Source organism: Perca flavescens, chromosome 5 (assembly GCF_004354835.1).
Source record: "Perca flavescens isolate YP-PL-M2 chromosome 5, PFLA_1.0, whole genome shotgun sequence".
NCBI classification, from domain to species: domain Eukaryota; kingdom Metazoa; phylum Chordata; class Actinopteri; order Perciformes; family Percidae; genus Perca; species Perca flavescens.
Genome location: NC_041335.1, coordinates 33,146,556 through 33,147,959, shown reverse-complemented (window position 1 = coordinate 33,147,959; position 1,404 = coordinate 33,146,556). Strand labels below are relative to the sequence as shown.

Genomic DNA, 1,404 nt, shown 5'->3' with positions numbered 1-1,404 from the left:
GATGTCAAAATCATTGTTTGGGGACAATGACATGGCTGGTTATTTAAAAAGTACAAGGGGTATATTGATGGATTATTGTTGTCATATGGTTTGTTCTTAAATATTGTTCCTATTTGTGCTTTCTCATAGTTGGTGAGCAGAACCTGGGCATGGATCAAACCAACCTGGAATGGCAGACTTTTAATGGCTCGATTCCCAACGGAGCAGTTTCACACAAGTATTCTGCAGGATGCACAGGGTATATTTCTAAATATGGGCGTGAGGCCGGCTATTACGACCCTAAATTGGGTCCTTACTGCATCTACGCTACAGAGAAAGAGCATCATGGCTCCCCATTTGAGATCCTGGTAAACAAAGACAACTTTGAGATTTTAGAATGGAAGTATGTATGGCAAGATCCATTTCCTCATAATGCAGTCAAGACCTGCCCCGGCAGTGATATATGTGTTGGGAAGAAGGAGATGATTCTTGGGAAGGTCGATTGTAAAAGCAAGACCTTTATCGGTTCACTTTGTGGTCATGTGAGTCGCAGTGAAAATTATTTCCATGTCCTGACCGTTATTAACAAAGATGTAATTAGCGAGGACATATCTGATGTCAAGTATAAGACTGATGGGGTTAAAGTCATTGAGTGTCCTCCAGAGACCATGCACAAGTCTGTCCTCACCAACAATGAGTGCCAGTCAGTGAAACAGACAACTACCCTCTATAAGACAACCCAAAGGGAGCAAAGGTGGGACACCAGCTTTTCGTTTACAATGGGTGTCAAGAGTTCCATCACTGCCGGAATCCCCTCAATCTTGTCCACAGGAGTCGAGTTAAGCGCTGAAACGACCCTCCAGTTCACCAAAGGGACCACTTATACCGAGTCGACCACCCACACTGTTTCTGTTGAGGCCAGTATCCCACCAAACCACTCCTGCCGTGTCAGTATGGTGGGATATAAGTACGCGGCAGACATCCCATACACTGCACGCCTCAAGCGCACCTACAAAAATGGGGAGACCTCATGGACGTCCATCTCTGGGACCTACAAAAGCGTCCAAATGGGAGAAGTCCGTGGTGTGGTGGATCGCTGTGAACCTGTACCTGATGCCAAGCCCTGTCCCTTAAAGAAAGAATAATGACAGAGGCTCCATGAGATAAGACACCTGATATGTTGTATGTCCTCAACATTGTAATAAAAAGCTGAAGATAAACTTGATTCTATGTTTTATATGCCTTAACATATGTTATGAGACAATACAACTACTTGGCATTTACATTTTTATCAAGCATCAAATGAAATGTACGAAGAAATTCAAACATTTCAATATTTCATGTTCCGTATAAAATAAACTTACATGCAAACCAAATCTATGTCACAATCACTTCATTATTCAATCAGCATGCATGTTACAGTAA

The 1,404-nt window shown here is 42.6% G+C and overlaps 1 protein-coding gene across 1 annotated transcript; it reads left to right on the top strand.

Moving 5' to 3' along the window:
* Positions 1-470: 470 nt before the first annotated feature.
* Positions 471-1,124, top strand: LOC114556279 (natterin-3-like; the record flags this gene model as incomplete). Its single annotated transcript, XM_028579189.1, has 1 exon — positions 471-1,124. A coding segment is annotated over one exon (654 nt), but the record flags the coding sequence as incomplete, so codon positions are not given.
* Positions 1,125-1,404: the final 280 nt, after the last annotated feature.